Genomic DNA, 22,009 nt, shown 5'->3' on the forward strand with positions numbered 1-22,009 from the left:
GCAAAACTAAAGGGGCTAAGATTCTGGTCAGTTGCTTTTACTTGAAGCCTTACAAAGTCACTCATTTACTTGCGTTAAAAACGTTTATTGTGCCCCCCTCTAAGTGCCAGGAACACATTGTTGATGATACATAAAAACAATTACCTAGAACTTCTAGAAACAAGGGGCAGGACTGGCTACATAATTTGTGAGGCTCATCCCAAAATGAAAACATGGGACCCCATGTTCAAAAATGATTAAGCATTTCAAGACAGTGACATTAGAGTATTAAACCAAGCATGGACCCTTCTAAGTACACAGGGGGACCCTGTGCAAATGCACGTGTTGCATGGCCATCAAGTCAGCAGGGGGTTTATAGTTAACAAATACAGAGAGAGGGGGAATGGTTTTGTATGTTTCTGTACATTTGTATTTTGAATGTATTTGTATATTCAGCCTATGTTCCTACTAGTTACAAACTACTGAAATGCTTGAAGTCATTCATTAGCTTGCTTCTTTCTAGTAAAACTGCCAGGGCTCCAGTTCCTGACTTCCAAGGAGCAAAAGACTGAACGAGTGAAGGAAGCCGTTCAGCCAAAATACTAACTACTACTGGGAATATACATTATAGACTACTAATCCTCTGTGTCCTGTGAATTGAAACATCAATAGACATTTATGCAACACACTTATTGACAAGCATGCTGCATGGAATTTTTGTAGCTGTGTTTTTCCCTGCCTTGTATACTAGAAAAAGTCAGCAAAGTGCAGAGAAGCTAAAATCAGACCAGATGGGCTACCACATTATGCATCTATACTTTGGATACATTTCTCAAATCCTTAATTGCTGGTATGATCCAAGGTGTGTGGCGGGGGGGGGGGCACTGCTAATACAACAACCAAAGGCCAGATTCCAGAGTTACCGGTAAGTTTGATTTTATATTATCTTCCCAGGAATAAAATGGTACAAAAATGTTCTAAGAACTTCCCACATGTTAAAAAAAAAAAAAAAAAAAAAAAAAAACAAAAACAAAAACAGAGTGGGTGGATCTGTTGGTTGAGCATCCAACTTCGGCTCAGGTCATGATCTTGTGGTTTGTGGGTTTGAGCCCCAGTCATGTTCTGTGCTGACAGCTCAGAACCTGGAGCCTGCTTTGGATTCTGTGTCTCCCTCTCTCTCTCTGCCCTTCCCTCACTTGTACTGTGTGTCTCTCTCACTCAAAAATAAATAAACATTAAAAAAAAATCCTGCACATTTTTTCTATCTTGATCACAAAGCATTCAAAATAACCTGTCTTATATCAAGTTTGTTAGGAAAAATAAACATACAGGCAGCCAACCTCTCTCTTCAGCCTCAGAGGTTATCTTTACCAACACTGGCTTAATTGATAGTTGTGTAACATAGCAAGTTCTAAATGTTAAAAGAGATAGTAAGACTATTTACCTGTAAGGTAGTGAAGCAAATTTCCTTGATTTTAAAGCTAAATACAGGCCTTATGAAAATTAACAGTGCCGTACCACACACAGAAGGTACTCCATAAATGTGGAATGAACAGAATGGATATTTGGGTGCTCATGGGGTCATTCTAAAATTAGAATATAATTTCTCTAAATGGTCAATAATTCCGTCACCAGAAAATATGGATTTAAGCAATAAAGTTTACAATTATATTATCTTTTTCAATGTGTCATTGCCTAAGGTTTTACTTACCAAAACTCAGCATTCCTATAGAATCAATGCAAACTGAAGGAAAATACAATAAATATCTACATTGAACATTTGCAGAGGTCTTAAGATTTTAAAATTTACTTCAGTTGATTCATAGAATAAACTGAAATGAGAATAAGCATTATTATAGAAGAAAAAGAGGGCCAGTAAGTGTCTAAGATCTGATTGTCAGGGACAAAGCCAGACAAATGGTGGTTTTCTGACTCAACTAATACCTTTAGTATTGCATTGGATGGTCTTTCTACTACTGTGGTGCTTGGCAAAAGGAAATGAAAACAGGTAAAATGACCCAGGAGGGAAGAGGACAATCATAATTCCTTTCAACATCATTTAAGGCTTTTTATTTTATTGTGTATTTACCATAACATAGAGTCACAGACTTCCCATTATTGTCTGAGGACACTCAGGATCAAACGTTGATCATACCCTTTTCTGTTGATGATTAAATTTGGACACAAGTGCAACAAGTCTATTAAAAATATAAGTAACAGTCGGTGAATGTCGTCAGACTAGACTTCTGGAAGGCCTGCCTCCAGCAACTTGGACTTTAAGGAAGGAGAATATTTCATGTCCTTGTGGTAAGAAACTACTGAATGGAATGTTTGGTTTAAATAACATTATCTTTGCTTGGATCTCCCTAATAGTATGAATATTGATAATAATGCTTACTGTAGTTTAAAAAAAAATTCCATAGCTCCTCTAAATGTAGGATTTTCACTCTCCAAAAAGAACAGGGTTTGGACTAGACAACTTGTGGGATCCTTTTTGTTTCTACAAGTTTATTGTCTACAAATTAGACCTTTATTCCAACAAACTACAGAGGCAGAACACAGGGTAGAAACCCCATAAACGTGATTTATGAAATAACTAGTAGTCAATTATACCAAGAGGAGAAATGGAGCCATGACAAGATAAATGTAGTCCTTTCACAAACTAGTCTGCTTGATGCATGTCATTGGTCATTGTTTGGACTTTCTATATTTTTTTCAGCAATATTTTTATTTCTGTAACTACTATTATATTTCCTAAAACATCCATTAGATTTTTTTTGTTCTCTTTATATCAAAGGACACTTCCTGACACCGCCTTTGTCAATATTTTTGCTTCTGATGTAAATTCTGCCCTCACTCCCTTCTTCTTGAAGTGTCTCTGTCCATCACCCCCTCCCTGACCCTCTCTGATTCTGGGGTTCTTCCTGCTGCCCAAACATAAATAAGAATCTTGGTGATTTTATTCCATTTCCTTATTCCATTCACTCACTTCTGAGCCAAAAAATTGTTTAGGTATTTTTCATTCTAACAAAAATGAAAAGAATTTTCATTTCATATTCCCTTTTATCCCTGCTGTCGTTTAACACAAGATGTCTTACAAGTAATCTACCTTATCCCACTTTCTCATCACTCGTGGTGCCTAAATCTCTTTGTAATCTGGTATCTGATCTGTAATATAATAAAACCTCTTGATCAAACCTAGTGATTTAATCCTTCCTGAGTTTCCTCACTACCTTAAAATCTACTTCTGTTCAAATCTGCTCCTATTCCTGTTAGCTTCAGGCCCCTTCTCCCCTCAATCAGTTTTCAAGGCCAGTTAGGTTTCCCTGCATGATTCCTGTTTTACCTGTTTCTTCTTCATTTCTAAGCAGCACTTATGGGACCAGTTCAGGTTTTTATTATCTTTGGACTCTTAAAATAATTTTCAAACTGGTCACAAATTTCCAAAACTCTCTCCTTTATCCCCTAATGGTGGCTGGCTTAAACATCAACCAAAAGAATCAGTTTCTAGTGATTTTGGTGCTACCTAAAATGAAATAGCTCACCTGAAATGGCCGTTATAAAACAAAGCAAATAATATCAAAATCAACAAGAATAGCAAACAGGACCATTTACTGAGTGCTTACTGTGTGCCATGTACTGTATGAACCGTTTTACACGTATCATCTCATTAAATTCTGACAACCCCATGAGATAGTAGTAGTATTATCCCATTTTACAGATTTTAAAAAATGCCTTTAAATACCTTATCCAAGGCCATTCAGTTAATAATACAACAGAATTTTGAACATAGGTCAGTCTGACCAGAATTTGTACCCTCAATGTCTGTGCTGTTATCATTGCTGGAGATACTCACTGTGGACTCTAGACAAGAGATGTTGCATAAGACGTTCAAGAGCTAGATGGCCTGACCTTAAGACTTGCTCTGTAATATTCCACTTATTCACTTGTACATGTGTTGAGAACTGCTATTATAAAGCAGGATGCTAGGATCCACATGCAATGGAAGATGATTGGGACACTGAAAACTGCAAAAATGAGCTCACAGTATAGTGAAGGAGGTAGATGTATATATGGATAGAACTAAAGAAGTTGGGATGAAAAACAGAGGGTGCTGAGGGGGGCTGGGTATAGCCCTCTACACTTGAACTGTTGCAATGGACAAATGGCATTTTAAATCCAAAGGGTGTGACTTAAAGTTGGATATCCTACATAGGTCCAGGAAAGCAAAGTAGTCCAGATTTAAAACTCATGGCAGTAGCATGACTCATATATTCTTGGAGATAGATTCTATGAGAGATTCTACGATTTCTTTTACCAGGCAGTAGAAGCTGGTGGAGATTCTTTAGCCAGGGAATAAAGTTAAGCAGTGATGGAGGAGGTTAGACTTACCAGCAGTGGGAGAATTAGAGAGAGATTGGAGGGAAGAATCTCAAATAATACACTCAGTCCACACGAGTCAACCAAGGAATGACTCATGGAAGAAATGAAATGAAGAAAAAAAAGATCAAAGTTATATTTGTTTTTTTATTTTGAGAGAGAGAAAGAAAGAGAAAGAGAGAGAGTGTGTGCGGGCACACACACACAAGGACCGGGCAGGGACAGAGGGAAAGAGAATCCAAGCAGGCTCTGCACTGTCAGCACAGAGCCCAGCATGGGACTAGATCTCACAATCCTTGAGATTGGTAACCTGAGCCAAAATCAAGAGTGGGAGGCATGAGCCACCCAGGAGCCCCCAAAGTTAGTATTTCTACACAAGAATTGATGCAACTAGATTTCTTTATGGGATAAGTGTGCTAAGAAAAGCATTAATATAAATCAAAACTGAATTTCCTACCTTGAAGGAAATTAAAGTAATGGAAAGGAATTTTTTTGGTAGTACAGATTAAGAATTTAGTTGGAGTTTGAGGTACCAACCACCATTATTTGGTCATTCTAATGTAGATCATTACATCAACAACTAAAATAGTCTTAGAACTTTGGAAATGAGTCAAGGTCAGATATTAGCCCTGCAAGTCACTTATATCCTTATCACTCCCATTGCTCTCTGTACAAAAGCAACATCAGCACATCCTTTGAGCTTTTAGAAATGCAGAACCGCAGGCTTTTCCTTATGCTCTGGAATAGAATCTTCATTGTAACAAGGTCTCTTACATGATTTACATGCATAAAGTTTGAGAAGCACTGTTTTACTTAGTTAAAGACACAGCATAGATGAGATAAGGGGGGAAACAGATGAGAGATCCAAGGATAAAACTCTATTCCACTTTGGGAGGTAGGCTAACAATTAGCAATAGAGAGGAGAAAAAGGCCAAGAGAAACATTTCACAAAACATGTCAAAGAAAGAGTTCAAGAAAGACGGTGCTGACAATTCCACTGAGAGGTTAAAAAGGTAAGAACTGAGGGGCATCTGGGTGGCTCAGTTGTTTAAGTCTCTGACTTCAGCTCAGGTCATGAGCTCAGTTTGTGGGTTTGAGCCCTGCGTGGGGTTCTGTGCCGACAGCTCAGAGTCTGGAGCCTGCTTTGGATTCTGTTTCCCCCTCTCTCTGCCCCTCCCCCACTCACACTCTGTCTCTCAAAAATAAATTAACATTTAAAAAAAAGAGTATGAACTGAGAAAACACTTCTAGATTTAGCAATTCATTGGTCATTGGTGACCACAAAGAGATATTTCAATGGAATGGCAAAAAAGGAAAGGAAACCAGTGAAAGGGAATAAAGATTGTAGGGGTGGAACAAAAACCAGGTATGAGAGAACAGACCACTCTGAAAAGTACTGGAATGAAGAGATTGAAAAATAGCTTGGAAGAGCTAACAGAATTAACAGAAAATGTTGTTTGGTGATAGAGAAATCTTCAACCTATTTGCAAGCAAGAGGCATGGTCCCAATGGCAGTGAAGGGGTAAATTTGAGAGTTAAAGTCTTAAGGAATGTGGAAGGGACAGGATGATGAGCACAGTCTCGAGTCAGAAATGTGCTCCTTGGAAAGAAGAGAAGGAGGATGAATCTGGGGTGAAGAACGAGTGAGCTGATGGTAGATAATCTAAATTTCCTTAGTTTTGCAGAAGCCGGGATGGACTGGAGTAGGAAAAGAGCCAGGGAAAGTAGCCAGGATGCTATTTCCAGGATCCAGAGTATGGTGACAAGTGTCTGAATTAGAATTATTGGCACGAATGTGAAGAAGTAGAAAATAAAGACATTGATGTACTTCCCAAAGGCAGAACCATTATAACTTGGGGGCTTATTAGCTGTAGGAGAGGAAAAATAAAAAATGAATCAAGATTCAAGTTAGAGTGAATGGAGGAATGAAGGTACTTCAGAAAGTACTAAGATGTGGACCTGAAATATCAAGAGAAACAGTAGGAGTTCAATTTTGTCATGTGAAGTTTGAAGTACTGGTGAAACTAAAGTGAAAATGCTGCTGTTTTACTTTTTATTCATTCAGTATATATCAACTGAGGGCCTATTATGTGCCAGATGCTGATCTAGGGACTGGAAAGATTAAGTTGGTTATGATACACATGGTTCCTGTCCTCACAGAGCTTAAAATTTACATGGAAAGACAAATGGATAATAAGGCATTGGGCTCAATCGAGAATTCAGACATCAAAAATATTTGCTTCTTAACAACCTGGGGGGCGGGGGGACACAAAAAAAGAAAGGCCAGAGCCTGCTCTGGACCAGCCCAAAAGGAGGGCCCTCATTCTACATTAACAGTAAATAACTACAGTATGAAAGTGTCAGAAAATGTGAAAATGATTTCTAAACAAATCATAAAGCTTTAATAAGTTGGCAAAGGAGTGAGAACTAAAGCAATCTTGAACACTTTAACAAGTTGGAAACATGGGAAGGAAAAAATAAGCTATTAATGAGGAAATAAATTTGGTTAAAAACATGTTTTACTCTTCATTGGGGCCAATTTGGAAAGGTTTCTTTTGCCCTTAGATATATTGAGGACAAATGTGTACATTCTTCCATTCAAAGAGTAAAAACACATCTACTTTCCAATGTGAATTCAGGAAAGGATTTAGGAACATGAATACCCATATGGACCCTATGCAAACAGTAACAGAGCCATGTGTTATGAAGGATAACGTGACACGCCATTAATATTTCCAAACTTAAAACAAAATGAAACATAGGGGTTTTCTCACTTGGAAACTTACTGCATTGAGCTTTCATTGATTAAGTCGAAATCCAAGTATAAAGACAAAAAAATTTTCTTTGTATAGGATAAATAGGGCTGTATACATCAATGAGAAAGGATGCCAATATTACACAGAGTGCCAGTATTAGAATTCAGTGCATTACACTGATGCCAGTTGGTGTTCCTAATGCAAGCTAAAGGCATTCAGATTCCAATGATTATTTAATAAAGTACTCCTGAAGGCAAAACTCAGCTATATTAATCTTCTGGTTTTCAAGAAGCAATCATTCCCTATAGCTACTATTATTCTAACCTACTGGCTTAGTCAAAATTCTAAAACAAACAAAAAAACCCCAGCATCTTGTAGGGTAGATTTCTCCAAGTCTGCTTCTAATTACATTCATTTAGAATCCTGGTGGATTTATTTGGGTGTTTATAATGTGCACAGTAGTTCTAGGGCCTTTCAACAAGGACCACTATTTTTTCTCAGCTACCACAAAGACTTTAAATTTCAGCTCTTTATTAAGGGTACTAACTAGGAAGAAAGGAGGCATGTGTAAATGAAATCCGTAAGTACTCCAAATGCTTTCTTTTAAGCTTTACCATTGAATTCTTCCCTGTTAGTCATGTCCTAAGTTTCCTATTTTTGTCCAGGATATCTTGATTGTCCCATTCATCCAGGTTTCAAAGTTTACAAGTATCTTGATATGTTATTATTGAATCTTAAGAAAAACACTTTATGCTAAGTAGAATTACCATTTTTGACTATTGTGATTTAATGGGCATGGCTCCATCTATTTGATGACAAGAGTAAAAGCCAGGGTGTGTGGGAGATGAACAAGGGGGTTAGGGAGAGTTACATGCATGGTCTGAGTAGCTTGGGTCTTCTAATCAATTGTCTTGGTTAATATCCTAGCTTCATCAGACCATCTGTTCCTCTCCTTCTCCCTGTATTAACTCTTTGTGCTATCAAACCATGGCAACATCTGTCAATTAGAATCAGTATCAGATAAATTCCTTCATGAAGGGTAAGGCCAAATGGAACTGAAGGAAAAATTTGAGGACAGGGGAAGAAATCACATCCAAAGCATGCTCTATGGATTTGTGGGTTAGTTAACTCCATGAATTTATCAAGCAAGTTAAGTAACTATTAAAATCAGCTTCATTTTGCTACAAGAGCTCCACATTTCCTTGCTTCCTTTTTTTGTTTCCCCTTCTGTCTTTAAATTAGAAACTCAAGAAACTGAAAAGGAGTAAGAAAGCAATCCCTAAATGTTAACCTTCTCAGCATGGTACCCTGGATCAATCCAGTAAAAACTGGAATTACCACATGAAAGCCTATTCTGTCAAGAGTCCATTTTCCAAACAAAGTAAGTTAATGGACTTAGTGGTGGGTGATAAAGGAACATTTTAGTTTCTTTGAAACATCTCAAGCTTATTTTTCAAGAAATCTGGTTTTGGCACTATCTTCTACATGGGTTTTTCCAATAATTTCTTCCTTCAGAACTATGAACATGTGAAGGAAAATCTAATTTTTTTCTTAGTCTAAATTTCCTAATGAAAGTCATATGAAAGGTACTCTTGAGAACTTAGGAACATTTTTAAAGGTCTTTTTTTGGTTCAATTTAGACAAATAAAAATAAAGCACTACACAAGAGATTATGTCCAAAAGTATATGAAAAGTATATGAAAAGTAATAGTGGATATTAAGACTCTAGTAAGATGCTGCTATGCTAGAACAGCGAAAATGCAAAATGCTGACAACATGAAATGCTGGTGAGGACGTGGAACAATCCGAATTGTCCTATTGCTTACAGGAGTGTAAATGGAAAAGTCAGGTGAAAAAAAAAAGTTAAATATACATTTCCCCTGTGACCTAGCAATTCCACTTCTAAATATTTATATAAGAGAAATTAAAACATAGGTCTACAAAGTCTTAAAGAAAAACATTTATAAAATCTCAATTCATAATAACCCAAAACAAGACATAAGTAAGTACCCACCAGTAAAAGACTAGATAATAAATTCCGGAATATTCACGTAACAGAATACCACTCAGAAGTGAAAAAAGAATGAGAGGTGCCTGGGTGGCTCAGTGAGTTAAGCATCAGACTTCAGCTCAGGTCATGATCTCGAGGCTCGTAAGTTTGAGCCCCACTTTGGGCTCTCTGCTCTGTCCCCCTCTTTCTCTGTCCCTCCCCACTCGTACTCTCTCTCAAAACTAAACAATAAAAAAAAAAAAGGAATGAACTATAACACACACAATGTCATGAAAGAATCGCAAAAACATGCTGAATGAAAACAAAGGGACACATAACATGCTGTATGATTTCATTTATGTACAATTATAGATTAGGCAAAACTTATCTACAGTGATGGAAATCAAATCAGTGGTTGCTTCTTGAGAAAGGTACTATCTGGGGGAATGAAAAGGTTCTATTTCTTGATGGGGCATAGAATACATGATTATGTGCATTTTTCATATCTGATCAAATAGTGCATTATATTGGATTTAAATTATACCTCAATAACACATTTTTTTTTTTTTTTTAAAGGAAATGAGGGCATCTGGGTGGCTCAGTCAGTTGAGGGTCTGCCTTCAGCTCAGGTCATGATCTCATGGTTCATGACTTCAAGCCCTGCGTCAAGCTCTGTGCTGACAACTCAAAGCCTGGAGCCTGCTTCAGATTTTGTGTCTCCCTCGCTCTCCACCCCTCCCCCCCCCCCCCCCCCCACTTTTTAACTCTCTCTCAAAAAAATAAACACTTTTTAAAAAATTAAAAAAAATAAAAGTGGGGTGAAACTTTTAAAAAACCAAGAGGTAGGGGGCACCTGGCTGGTTTAGTGGATAGAGCATGTGACTCTTGATCTTGGGGCTGTGAGTTCAAGCCCCACGTTGAGTGTAGAGATTACTTAAAAAAAAAAAAACAAAAAACAAAAAACAAAAACAAGAGCTAATTTACAGGTTAAAAAAAATCTTTTTTAGATGAATTACCTGTCATTGGGACAGTGACTCGGCAATGTCCAGTCATGGTGTGGGTTAATGAGGAAACCCCAGGACAGGAATACAGAGCTTGGCGACAGAGTGCCGACCACCAGCTGGAGAGGTTTGCGAGAGCGTGCTTTACCTGTGGAGGTAACATACGGGTAACAGTTTATTTTTATATTGGGGTAAAATGCATAAAAATGACTCAGGAAGATGATGAAGAATGTGAAACCATCAAGTGTCTTTTCACAGAGCACACCAATATTATTAATTTTGTGCCCATGAATTTAAGCATAAACCCAACAAAATATTATTTTGAGATTTATGTGTGTATGCATATATGTGTGTGTGTGTGTGCGTGTGTATGCATATATGGGTAATGTATGCATGTAAAGTATATTCAGTCATACCCAGGTTTTATTTCTTGTGGGTTAGGGATGTCTATGAAGGTCTTAGCTATTACCAGTGAAATGAATAATGCTAATGGATTCACTCCATTTCTTTTACAGATACAATAAAAGCATATTTGGTTCCCCATCCCCTACTCAAGACTATAAACTAGTGTGAAAGAATATCAAAGAATAGAAAGCTTAACATCTAGCTTGTAGGTTATATTCTTTTTTCAAGCCAATTTAGAAGCATAAAAATCCCTTGTCATACTATTACAGTAAGCTTTTTTTTTACCTTAGTGTCTATATAGAAAATGTATGCACTTTTTTTTTTTTTTTTACACATTCTTAATAATGCTGGGAGAGTGGAGATAATGTAGGAATCACGGTTCTTCTGATGGGACTAATTGGATTTGGGCAATGCCAAGAGATGGTGACAAACCACTTAAGATCTTTTTCCAGCATATAAGGGGCAGATATTTGCATTTTCAAAAAATATTGGAAACTTCAGGATTAGGGGACAGTGCAAAAGAGGAATGAAGATTCTTTGCCATGGAAACAAACACTGACTCAATAAAAAAAATCTGTAAATAAAATAATACAGTATCTAATAAAATTATGCAGAATATAAAACATTCTATATTTTCATTGGACCCTGTCTTTCATTTCGTGAAATACCTGTTGAATTTGCTATAGGAAGGATTTGTGTTATTTTAATCTAACACAATAGGAACTAATAGGAAGGTACCCTTTGTATGAGCTTAGTGAAAGTTACCTGAACCAAATGTCCTTGACAATTTTGTCAGGCTTACTGCTTCTATTAGATTTAAGTTCTGTCAGTTGTTACTGTGGTAAAAACCCTTCTTAGCCAAGAATATGTATAAACAAGTAGTGGCAGATTGTTTCCTTGTAACATAGCTGAATTTTTTAAAAAGACATTTGAAATAATTGTCAAGGATAGCTGTTATTTTGTTGTAAACATGCATTTATCCTTCTCTATAAAATTTTCCAGTTCCACCTATGATACTACCTAGCATTACTATGATTCCAAGAGTCCAAGTCTGACTGCCTATGAGGGTAGATTAGAACCTGATGAGAGTGAGAGGTTTATGCTGTTTGAAAAAGCCCTGAAGGGATTCTGATATTCCTTTTCTAGCCCCTGATTGGTTCTCCCTAATGTAATACCACTATCTCATTCTACAAATGAATACTAAGGCCAAGCTAAGTGTCAAGGGTATCCAAGTTCATACCAAGAGTAGAGTCAAGACTCAAATTTCTGTCTTCTGAACTGTACCTTTGTTTTGTTGTTGTTTTTTTTTCTACATCACTGGCATAGCTCACCATGTATGAAGATAATGCCATTTAGAGACAAAAGATAAATTTTCCTTTCTCCAAAGGAACCTAAAGCCTACAAGACCAGACAGTATTTATTTCACTAAGTATCGATCTGATACAAAAGTGATTAAAATGTATGTGGTAAATGCAAATATAAAATGAATCAAAGTTAATACATTAGTCATTATATCATTCTCAAATTCACATTACAAAAAAAAATTACACCCGCTGCCTGAAAGGAAAGGTGGGGTAGTACAGTATATCCTGAACAAAATGAAACAATTTCCTGAGCCCGTCATCACAAAGAGAAAAATAATTTCCAGACCAGTGCCATACAAGTCCCCACAAAGTGCTACTGAGTTGTAATCATTCTTTTGACGTCTCTTACACATCTTTGTGTTTTTTGTATTAAGAAAGAGTTTGATGAATGTGAGGCCAGAATCCCATGGGTCCTTACTAATACTTCTTGACTCTATTAAATATTTTGAAATAAAGTCTTGAAATGGTGACTATCATTACAAGTTATAAGGAGTAACTGAAATTTCCCTGATGCTTTGGGATAATTTAAGGGGCCAGGAAAAGGGGTTTGTATTTTTCAAAATGCTTGACTATTAACTGCTTCTCTAAAAAAGACATGAAAAACAACCGAAGGAGGGGAGGGGACTGTGGCAACTTATTTCTGGTAACTGGCTTGGCTGATGCGTCCAGAGGACAGGATTCACAACTGCAAAGGGGAGGTTTGCTCAGTGTGTTTAAAGATCTGTATGCTCCCCCCACCTCCATGCCAACCCTTTAGAAAGATCTAACAAAGGAGACCCTTCGTTGTTTGACATTTAGTGTACTATAAAAGAGAAACATGATTAGGAAATATGTAAATATGTAAATATGACATTAGAAAATGAAAGAGAAAACCAAACCTTTTTCTCAAGTATCTACAGTTAGGGAGATTTAATACCAGACAGTAAAAGCATATTCACAGCTTCTACAGCCTCTTACAGCAAGGGCGGCTTATTTGATCTGAGAAGCAATTTTAGTAGTGAAATTGGAAAATGTAAGGTTTTTAATCTTTCTCCAGCCATGTAGAAAAGCCTTCTACTCACTTATTCCACATGGCATTTACTTTCCTGTTTCATGTCTCCCCATCCCTGGGAGTATCTGTGTTGTGTTGCTATTGTTTCATGAAAGCAGTCCTTGCTCTATTTGTTCGACTAAATAGAAGAGGTTTTGAAGGAAGAGATGAGGAGTCAAGTAAAACCCAAGTTCCAACCCATGTAACATGCCTATAAATGAGTTACGCTTTTGAAATGTAAACAGTCTCCTTTAACAAAGGTTAGACATCAGATTTTGCCCTTAAGATCCGGAAAGCACAATAGAGCATGGGTTCACACACTGCCAAGTAGAAACAGGCTAGCAGGAGCTAACTCTAAGTGAGCAATTGCTGTGGGCCAGGCCCTGTGCTACGGGCCACACATGCATCAACTCCTTTAACCCTCACAACGGCCCTTGTATGCAGGGGAGAGGAGGTACACACAAGTCCCGTAATTTGCCTAAATTCCTCACGTTTGTATGTAGTGGTGCTGGGAGAAGGTCCCAAGCAGTCTCTACAACCAGACCATAATACTTGCAAGGAGGGTTGACACAGGACCTGCTGTGCTGTATATTCTAATCCATGCTCCTAAGGCTTCTCCAATGCACTTGGTCTCCGTGGGTAGAAATGAGAAGGCATGGCTTAAAGTTAATAAAAGCTTAAAAATGAACAAACTATACCTGAGCATGACTTCTTTTGACTTGGAGGAGGGGCAGGCCGCACAACAATCAGATACTTCGGTTCCGCATCTGGAAATGATAACATTATTTCTTCAGTAAAATTCTCTGAGAAGGAGCAACATTCACGACAGTACATCCATGTCCTGACTCAACGTTCTCCAGCATTAGTCATCATAACCACATCACCAGTGGATGACAGGACCCAGGAATTCGGTAAGTTAATACTTCCTGAGATGGTTCAGTCCACTAAGTCTTTTAAATGAATATTAAATCCAGATTTTCAAAACCAAATGGACAGGAGTCGGGGAGAAGTCTTAAAAGAATCTTGCTAGACACAGATTTCATGTCACATTTTCATCAGTTCTTTCCTCTGCAAAGAGGTTTTCTTTTAATCTGATCATACCCATTTTGTTACCCTATCCTTCACACTCTTCTGATGCTTCAGAATCAGAGAAGGAAAATCATACTTTCATAAGACACAACAGGGTCTCACATGCTGTGTGATCTGAAACTGCTCCCTTCTCTGTTAATATCAATATTCTTTTTTTTTAACGTTTCTTTATTTTGAGGGAGAAGGAGGGGGAGGGACAGAGAGAGGAGGAGAGAATCCCAAGCAGGCTCTGCATTGTCAGCGCAGAGCCCAGCGCAGGGCTTGATCTCATAAACCGTGAGAACATGACCTGAGCCGAAATCAGGAGTTGGACACTTAACCCACTGAGCCACCCATGTGCCCCCACAATATGAATATTCTTAATGTTCCTTTTTTTTATCCTACTTGCATAATTTCTCAGCCTGTTATCATACTCAACCCATCCTCTTCAGGAGCAATTTTTAAATAGAGTCACCATTTTGTGTTGGTATACTTTCACTAAAATATGCCAATGGAAAATAAAGAAAATCTTTTAAAAATATTTAGCTTTTAAATAAATGATGTTTAAACAATCAGTATGCACTACATCAGGAACTAATAATTTATCAAATAATTTTTAAAAAAATTTTAATGTTTATTTTATTTTGAGACAAAGAGAACATGAGCAGGGGAAAAGCAGAAAGAAAGAGAGAGAGAGAGAGAATATCCCAAGCAGGCTTCATGCTCAGCTCAACCCAGGGCTCAATCTCACAAGTGTGAGGTCATGACCGGAGCTGAAATCAAGAGTCAGACACTTAAGCAACTCAGCCACCCAGGTGCACCCAAAAGCTTTTTTTTTTTTTTTAATTGATGTTTCCAAGATGGTTGATTTTAATATATATAAATAAGCCAAATGCACATTGGGCATACTAACTAGCATTTCCTAAGCACTTCTACTGGACTGATTGATGAATCTTATCTACAATAGTTCCTCAGTAACTTTGGATCCTGAAATTCATTCTATACCCAATTTCATTTGGATGCTGCAGTCAACAAGAGTTCACCTCTGCTTGTTCAGGCAGACCTCACATCTTCGTTTTGTTTTCATTCTGAGTGCAAACAGCTCCCCTCTCCATGAGTTTGGAACAGAGGTTTCTCTGCCCAAGGTTTTACAGAGCTGACCTTCTTCTCGGATACAGACAACGTGGCAATTCAGCCACTTTTAATGACTTGAGACTTTGTCTTTTACTGGACACTCCATACAACCTTATTTGTTATAACCTGCTACAGTAATTACACTCCATAAAGTAAACCAGGTAACCTCTTGAACTGACATCAGAGCTTTGGCTGCTTACTGATAATTACCTCATAACTACAACACAGATAAGGGAATATTCATTATGTTTCAGATCTTGTGTTTGAAAGCCTATCTTGCTTAGAAGAGCTTATACAAGGAACACTTAACCTAAATCAAGGTCCCTAATAAGAATATAATGTGTTTCCTGATTTTATTTGGGATATAAAGGAACAAATATTAAAAAAGTACCACATATTCAGTACTTTCTATGTGTAGACTATTTGTTAAGCACTTCACATTTGTGACTTAACTACTCCTCGTGGCAACCCTACTTGATACATACTATCATCACCCCAATTTGTAGATGAAGTTACTGAGGCAGGATCAGCTTTGTGGGCTGCAACATGCACCATCAAGCAGGGCCCCAGGTCCAGAGGGGTCTCATGCTTGGTTTAATGCCCTGCTGTCACCATCTTGAAATTCTTAATAGTTAAATCTTTGAATCTGTGTTTTGTGAGAGAAGCCTGAAGGGACGATAAAGCACATGTGTGAGTAGACAGGAACCATATGCAATTCCTGTGCTTTCTTTCCTTCACATTTAGCAGTTGAGATGCCCTATTAGGTATAGCATTCTGAGGGACCCCTTGTGGTAGGGTCCCCTCCTTAAGGAAAAGAAAAACCTCAAGGCAACCTGGCTACACGCATACGGGACAATATCCCTCACAACCTTGAAACATGAGACCACTTAATCAGACTACACGTTTGTGTGTTACCACATATGGGAGAAAAAGAAGTAGAAAATATATTTTAAAAAAACGATGCCATGTGGTGTTTGGGGCTCAGTTCCTTGGGTACGAACCCAACTGAGCGGTGCCAGCAGGAATAAAGTTGCTTCTTGCAAAGAAAAACCTCGGTGTTACAACTCTATGTGAGAATCCTACTACACCCTGAGGCAAGGGGATTCAGCAAGACTCAAAGGTAAAACAAGGTGAACCTATTGCATCTAGGACTGAGGGAGAGGGTGCGGAGGGGGCTGAGAGGCCACACTGTTCAATCAAACCCATACTGGCTTCGCTGCAGAAAGAAGGAAATGGCATTTTAATGCCAATGGCAGAACAATCCTATAGTATCCTTTCTCATTCATGTTAGTTGTACCCTATTTGCCAACCAGTTCCACTGAAAATGATGACCTAGAAGCAAAGGGGAAACCAGAGCAAGGCCCGATTCCCCCCAATTTTCACATTTTCCTCAGTCGTAAGTAAGTCCAGGGCGGGTTGTGGCAGCATGTCCACGCGCCAAGGAGTCAAGTAAAAAGAGCAGTTAATTTTGTGCACTTCCAGTCCTCTGGTAAGAATGAAGTACGTGTGCATGTATGAACTACCAAGAACAAAGTGTGGCATTTCAGGGACTCTGCTTAGGAGCTAAAGGCCCAATTTTGCATTTAAAATTAGCATTGCACAATGTAAAGATAACTGGCAAATTTCATGCTAATGATGTATAGTTTTAATTTACTTAATAGCATTAAATAGCAAATAAAATGATATCACAAGGTGAGAGAAACGAAGAAAGGAAAAATTTTATATTTTAATATCTTTAATGATATTTTTCTCCTGCTTTTTGAAACAAGGGCCTCCCATTTATGTCGCATTTGGCCTTGCAAATTATATGGCTATCTTAATCTAGTCCTCAAAATGCCCTTTTACTTTTAATGTTCTTTTTTTAATGTTTATTTTTTGAGAGAGAGAGAGACAGAGACAGAGCATAAGCGGGGAAGGAGCAGAGAGAGAGGGAGAGGGAGACACAGAATCCGAAGCAGGCTCTAGGCGGTCGGCCCAGAGCACGATGAGGGACTTGAACTCACTAGCCATGAGATCATGACCTGAGTTGCAGTTTGACGCTTAACTGACTGAGCCACCCAGGCACCCCTACTTTTTTGAAGATTATTTATTTTGAGGGGTGGTCAGGGGGAGGGGCACAAGGAGGGGAGGGGCAGAGAGGGAGGGAGAGAGTGACAGCATCCCAAGCAGGCTCCACACGGTCAGTGCAGAGCCCAATGCGAGGCTCAAACCCAGGAACCATGAGATGGTGACCTGAGCCAAGAAAACAAAGGTAAATCTCTATGTTTCTTAAATTACCCTCACTGTGGTGGAGTCTCAGACCTAGCCTTTCACTTCCCTCCTTGATGCACATTAATTCAATTATGCCTCAGTGGTTTTAAAACAAAGTCCAGAAACATGAGAACAATAACATACATAGAAGCCAAAGATAGTGCCATGATCCAAGACATATGGTTACATGAGCAATTTAAAAGTAATTTTTGTTATGATCAGTCATTTTGCATAAAGCACAGGCTGTTACAGTCAATTACAAATTGGAACAGATGTGGGGAGCTGGGTGCAGTTATGTTGCCTCTCACTGCTCATTAGAAGCTTCCAACATTCATGTATTTCAGCAGACTCTGAACTTGGTTTCGAACACAGAGATGGAAAAATAAAACAACTAGAAAAACCAGAATTTCTATTTCTGTTATGTACTATGAAATTCTTTGTGGGCAGCCTGGAAATATATACACTGTAGCTTGATCAGCAATTCTGGCAACACATGCCAAAATATACTTCATTTAGAAAATGTGTATAATTAAAATGTCAATTTCAGCAAATTTGTGTAGAATGCAGTTACTTGAACCAACTTTCCATTCCTAGTAATTAAGCCTATATCATGTTGTCGACTAATTACATCTAATTTGTTTACTATTTCAAATGCCCTGGAGGTGAAGGATTGGGACAAGCTTACTTTTTAAGACAGTGTACTATTGAAATCCTTTATAAAGTACTAAATTTTTTGATAATGCAAATAATCCTCCCATGATTGCCCTGTTTGATACATGTCAATTATCACATGTTTATTAGAGGACAAGTACGTTGTAGGACACTGCTTCAGAATGAGGTCATAGCGAGGTTTATTTCTGCCTTGCGCGTTTCCACAAAATAAACATTTAATAAGCCAGCGTGATCCTATAGGAAATCATGTAAAGGACTTGAACAAGAATAATAGTTTGCCCTTGCCATCTTTTTAACCATTTTGTCTCATATCAAACTAAATTTCTAGACAAACTAAATTTCTAAATTTTTAACCATTTTGTCTCATATCAAACTAAATTTCTAGACTAAATTAAAGCATGGACTCCAGAGCCTGGAATCAAATCCTGCTTTTTAGTTTGTTATACAAGGTGAGTGTTTAATGTACGTACATGTTTCCTCACCTACAAAATGGGAAGAATCATAGTACCTAGCTGCACAGAAATCTTAGTGATGATTAGCCTGTAACAGTGCCTAACACACAGAAAATGCTAAGTTTTAAAAAATATTTTTATTTTTGAGATAGAGCACAAGCAGGGGAGGGGCAGAGAGAGAGAGGGAGACACAGAATCTGAACCAGTCTCCAGGTTCTGAGTTGTCAGCACAGAGCACAACACGGGGCTCAAAACTCCTGAACCCTGAGATCATGACCTGAGCCGAAGTTGGACGCTTAACCAACTGAGCCACCCAGATGCCCCAGAAAGTACAAATGTCAGCTATTACGAGGACAATAATGATGATTTCTTGAAAGCAGAAATTTGCCTTAAGAGGCCCTGAGGACTTATAAAAAGGAAAGAAAAAGTTTAAAGCCTTGTTTTTTAAACCAACCACCACAGACTCCAAAATGCAAAAATATCACAAAAAAGAAACTTACACACCATACGACAAAGATCTTATATCCTGACCAAACTTTAAACTGAGCTGTTTTTCAACAGGGCCCTGAGTCTTGGGGTTTTGTATTCATCTCTGTGTTGTCCGATTTTATCAAGTAGTTTAGGCAGGATCCTCTATCCTCCATACTTGACCACACTTGACATGAAATGAGTTTCCTTAACCTCCACCATCCTCTGATCACCCCAGCTTGCCCTTAGCAAGAGTCCTGTCAGGTCAGTTGAGCCAGAATCTCCCCTGTCTTCTTCATGTTTCTTCTCAGTTATTTTCCATCCACTGACTCACACCCTGTTCCATGGCTAGAAGTACTCACTTTTCCTTATTGTATTCAGAATGCAGCTTAATCTCTCTCCCATGCTGCAAGACCCCATTGTAGTGGTCCCCATTTCCCCTCAAATAAAGTTTCGCCAACCATCTTTAACAAGTACCACTGAGTAACTTTTCCCTTCATGATACTCACACATATCAATGGAAAAAAATCCTAGAATATTGGTAAGTAGAATCGGTCAGCACATACTATGGCTAAATGTAGATTATTCCAGAAATGTATCATAAAATGAAAATATACTTATTTCAACAGGTAACTAAGAGTCATTTAACAAAATTCAACACCAATTTTTTTTATTTTTTATTTTTTATTAATTTTTAATTTATATCCAAGTTAGTTAGCATATAGCACAATAGTGATTTCTGGAGTAGATTCCAGTGATTTATCCCGTATGTAAAACACCAGTGCTCAGCCCATCAAGTGTCTTCCTTAATACGTCTTATCCATTTAGTCCATCCCCCTACCTACAACCCCTCCAACAACCCACAGGTTGCTCTCTATATGTAAGAGTCTAAGTTTTGTCCTTCTCCCCGTTTTTATATATTATTTTTGCTCCCCTTCTCTTACGCTCATCTGCTGTGTATCTTAAATTCCTCATATGAGTGAAGTTATATGATATTTGTCTTTCTCTAATTTCACTTAGAGTAATACCCTCTAGTTCCATCCACGTTGTTGCAAATGGCAAGATTTTATTCTTTTTGGTTGCTGAGTAATATTCCATTGTACACATATACCACATCTTCTTTATCCATTGTATGTATATACCCCATCTTTATCCATTCATCCATCGATGGACATTAGGGTTCTTTCCATACTTGGGCTATTGCTGATAGTGCTGCTATAAACATTGGGGTGCATGTGCCCCTTCGAAACAGCATACCTGTATCCCTTGGATAAATACCTAAGTAGTGCAATTGCTGGGTCATAGGGTTGTTCTAATTTTTTGAGGAACCTCCATACTGTTTTCCAGAGTGGCTGCACCAGTTTGCATTCATACCAGCAGTGCAAAAGAGATCCTCTTTCTCCACATCCTCGCCAACATGTGTTGTTGCTTGAGTTGTTTATCTTAGCGATTCTGACTGGTGTAGGAGGTGGTATCTCTTTGTGGTTTTCATTTGTATTTCCCTGATGATGAGTGATGTTGAGCATTTTTTCATGTCAATACCAATTATTAATGATAAATAAGGATTCAAGGGAATCTTTCCTTAATATGATAAATAGATCTTAAGACATCTGACCTAACTTTATTGAATGTACTCTGCACATAATTCCTATTGAGTAACTCTCCCTAGTTTAACATTTAATTCTCCTTTTTCTTTTCATTATTTTTAAAAATATTACACTAGGATTCTGGGGGTTTTTTTAATTAAAAGATTTAAGTTAATTTTTAATTAAAAATTTTTTTAATGTTTATTATTTCTGAGAGAGAGAGAGAGAGAGAACAGAAAGCAAGCAGGGAAGGTGCAGAGAGAGAGGGAGACACAGAATCAGAAGCAGATTCCAGGCTCTGAGCTATCAGCACAGAGCCTGATGTGGGGCTCGAACTCACAGGCTGTGAGATCATGACCTGAGCTATAGTCGGCCGCCCAACCGAGCCACCCAGGCGTGCCCAAAAAAATTTTTTTCAAGAAAGAGTATGCATGAGTAGGGGAGAGGGGCAGAGGAGGGAGAGAGATTCCCAAGCAGGTTCCAGGCTCAGCACGAGCCCAACGCAGGGCTTGATCCCAAGACCCTGGGATCACAACCTGAGCTGAAATCAAGAGTTGCACATTAAGCCAACTGAGCCACCCAGGTGCACCTAGGATTCCATTTCATAACCTGCTACAGGCTTTCTTTTTAAATTTTATTTATATATTTAGAGAAGGAATAGAAACAGGGGAGAGGCAGAGAGAGAGGGAAAGAATCCAAAGGAAGCTCCACACTGTCAGCTCAGAGCCCGATGTGGGGCTTAAACTCATGAACTGTGAGATCATGACCTGACCAAAATCAAGAGTCAGACCCTTCAGACTGAGCCACCCAGGAGCCCCTCAGCTTTTCTAATAAGCATCTAAGACTGTAAATTAGGAAACAAGAACATAATCAATTATATTATGTGTTCTTTTGGGGACTAAAATGAGGCAGTGGGTTAGAAGCATTACTGGAGCATTTACACACGAGGCCAACTTACCAGAACTATAAATTAGAACTAACTTGCTCACCAAGACCCAGATTTCAGTTTCTATGTCCATTTTCCCTTTTGAGGTGCCTCCTTGTTTTACTGAGAATGGCTGTCCTCTTCAAATTTATTTTCACTTGTTCTCAGAGAGGATCACAAAAACAACCATTTCCAAGTTACTGTGAGTGAATTCATGTTAATACAGTGCCTGTGCTCATGACACATTCTATTTTCATTACATGGGAAAAGCATACATCTGCGACTAAATACACACAGAAAGGGCATCAGGCAACAAGTAGGGAGAATATTTTGGCCCAATGCCTTTCCTATTCCTTTCCTTATTTCCTGAATTCATAAGGTGTAGAGAACCACCATCTCAATGAGCTGAAGACAGCTGGCTGGCAAAGGTTTTGTTAGAGACTAGACCTGGGGAAGGTGTGCAGGCTCTATTCTGGCAGGAGAGGGGCCAGGAAACAAACTGTTACAGTGCTTTAATGGTCTGGGTTACGGGAGGTGGACATCACCTCA

General features: G+C 38.3%; 1 protein-coding gene across 13 annotated transcripts in view; it reads right to left on the reverse strand.

Annotated features, from left to right (window-relative positions):
* LOC122229851 (ABI family member 3 binding protein) overlaps positions 1–22,009 on the reverse strand; it is a 257,228-nt gene that overhangs the window by 153,096 nt on the left and 82,123 nt on the right. For all 13 annotated transcript variants that reach the window (XM_042955387.1, XM_042955388.1, XM_042955383.1 and 10 more), the window contains exons 3-4: positions 13,604–13,672; positions 10,122–10,254 (exon numbers count right to left, since the gene is read on the reverse strand). In XM_042955387.1, coding sequence (XP_042811321.1) covers positions 10,122–10,254; positions 13,604–13,672 — 202 coding nt within the window. The remainder of the gene's footprint in view (positions 1–10,121; positions 10,255–13,603; positions 13,673–22,009) is intronic.

The sequence above is a fragment of the Panthera leo genome, chromosome C2 (assembly GCF_018350215.1).
Source record: "Panthera leo isolate Ple1 chromosome C2, P.leo_Ple1_pat1.1, whole genome shotgun sequence".
Taxonomy (NCBI): Eukaryota; Metazoa; Chordata; class Mammalia; order Carnivora; family Felidae; genus Panthera; species Panthera leo.